Raw genomic sequence first — 2516 nt, forward strand, 5'->3', positions numbered from 1 at the left:
AACAACTGGTGGATCACTAACATTGGGTTGCTGACTGATATTGAGTTCGTCAGTAACACCTGGTTCCTGGCTCACATTGGGTACATCGCTAACAATTGGTTTTTCGGTAACATTGGGTTCCTGACTAACAGTGATTTCATCACTAACATTTGGTATTTCGGTAACATATGTTTCTTTAGTAACAGTAAATAGTTCCTGACTAACAGTCGGTTTTTCACTAACAGTCGGTTTATCACTAACAGTCGGTTTATCACTAACAGTCGTTTTATCACTAACGGTCGGTTTTTCACTAACGGCCGGTTTTTCACTAACGGCCGGTTTTTCACTAACATTTGGTTTTTCACTAACGGTCGTTTTTTCACTAACAGTCGGTTTTTCACTAACGGTCGTTTTTTCACTAACGGTCGGTTTTTCACTAACGGTCGGTTTTTCACTAACAGTCGGTTTTTCACTAACGGTCGGTTTTTCACTAACGGTAGGTTTTTCACTTACAGTCGGTCTGTCACTAGAATTTGGTTCGTTTGTAACGTTTGGTTCTTCGGTTACATTATGTTTGTCGGTAACAGTTGTTTCTTCACTGACAGTTGGTTTAAGGGTACCTGTAATATTTTTAAATACTTTCACTTTTTACCGGATAAATAGATTATTCACAAGTATTGTTTGGTACCTATGCTAATAAAAAATCTGTTCATTAGTCAAAAATCCTACTGTACTGGAATGACGGTGAAGACTTTTTGCTCAGTCACCCCCTGCTCAAAGTCCTATATTGTAACATAGACTTCTATTTTCAAGATTGAGAGTGCTGATAAGGATTTTGTATTCTTAACATGTGTCAGTGAAATGTGTTGATAGCGAGGAAAACGAACAAAGCGTCGAAATCAGATCCAGAGTCTGGAAGTACATGTACCATCATTAAAAATATATTGAAATATTGCATAGAATATATGAAAAGAAAAAAAACAACGGTCTAGACAATTCCGACACATATTATCAGCGTAGAAAATAGGATTTAAATACCAAATATTTGAGTCTGAGCTTTATATAACAAGACAAAGTTACTTACTTGTTGAGGTGGTTATCGGACTGACAGAAGATGTTGGTACTTCATCAGCATTGATAACTATACAGTATGTAACAGTAGAAGTTAAAGCTATATCAGTTCCTGAATCAGCCACGTCCATTTTAACTTCACATGTTTTAAGTGTATCATAATCCAGTTGAGATTTCAAACTAATATCACCAGTATTAGCATCGACTTGAAACTTGTTCTTTATATCTACACTGTTACTTGCTGAAATATATTGGTTTCTTTGAATTGACTGGCAAGGTTCTCGTATATATACATAGTTCTACAATTATTTTTCACAAACAAATGCAATCCAACATGCATTTTGAGGCTTAATATAAAAAAAGACATTCGAATTAAACCTTTGATGCAACAATTTGCTATGCAAGTCTTAGATGTAACAGAATGTGTTTCCTAAGAAACCAATGTTGAAGAAGCACGTTACATTTCTTAGCCGTTTCCGTGACCTAGAAGGTGTGAATTAGATCATGTATATGCTTATAAATTATGATTCTTTCAAAGAAAAAAAGTTATAAATACCTGATAGTGAATATCTGACAACTCCATTTACACCAGAATCCTTATCACTACAAACAATTCCACCAATATTTACCCCAACAGTATGATCTAAACTTATATTTACTACTTTATAATATTGAGGACATACCTAGAATAATTAAACATACACTTTATAATACTGAGGACAAACCTAGAATAATTAAACATACACTTTATAATACTGAGGACATATCTAAAATAGCCAAACTTACACTTTATAATACTGAGGACAAACCTACAATAATTAAACATACACTTTATAATACTGAGGACATACCTACAATAATTAAACTTACACTTTATAATACTGAGGACAAACCTACAATAATTAAACATACACTTTATAATACTGAGGACAAACCTACAATAATAAGACATACACTTTATAATACTGAGGGCATACCTAAAATAATTAAACATACACATTATAATACTGAGGACATACTTATGATAATTAAACTTACACTTTGTAATACTGAGGACAACCTAGAATAATCACACTTATACTTTATGATACTGAGGACATACCTAGAATAATTAAACTTACACTTTATAATACTGAGGACAACCTAGAATAATCACACTTATACTTTATGATACTGAGGACATACCTAGAATAATTAAACTTACACTTTATAATACTGAGGACATACCTAGAATAATTAAACTTACACTTTATAATACTGAGGACATACCTAGAATAATTCAACTTACACTTTATAATACTGGGGACATACCTAGAATAATTCAACTTACACTTTATAATACTGAGGACAAACCTACAACAATTAAACTTACACTTTATAATACTGAGGACAAACCTAGAATAATTAAACTTACACTTTATAATACTGAGGACATACCTAGAATAATTAAACTTACACTTTATAAT

At 32.4% G+C, this 2516-nt stretch overlaps 1 protein-coding gene across 1 annotated transcript; it reads right to left on the reverse strand.

Annotated features, from left to right (window-relative positions):
- Nucleotides 1–204: 204 nt before the first annotated feature.
- On the reverse strand, nucleotides 205–603 carry LOTGIDRAFT_99061 (hypothetical protein; the record flags this gene model as incomplete). The annotated part of the gene is made up of 1 exon (XM_009054604.1): nucleotides 205–603. A coding segment is annotated over one exon (399 nt), but the record flags the coding sequence as incomplete, so codon positions are not given.
- Between the last annotated feature and the right edge of the window lie 1913 nt (nucleotides 604–2516).

Source organism: Lottia gigantea, assembly GCF_000327385.1.
Source record: "Lottia gigantea unplaced genomic scaffold LOTGIsca_22, whole genome shotgun sequence".
Taxonomy (NCBI): domain Eukaryota; kingdom Metazoa; phylum Mollusca; class Gastropoda; family Lottiidae; genus Lottia; species Lottia gigantea.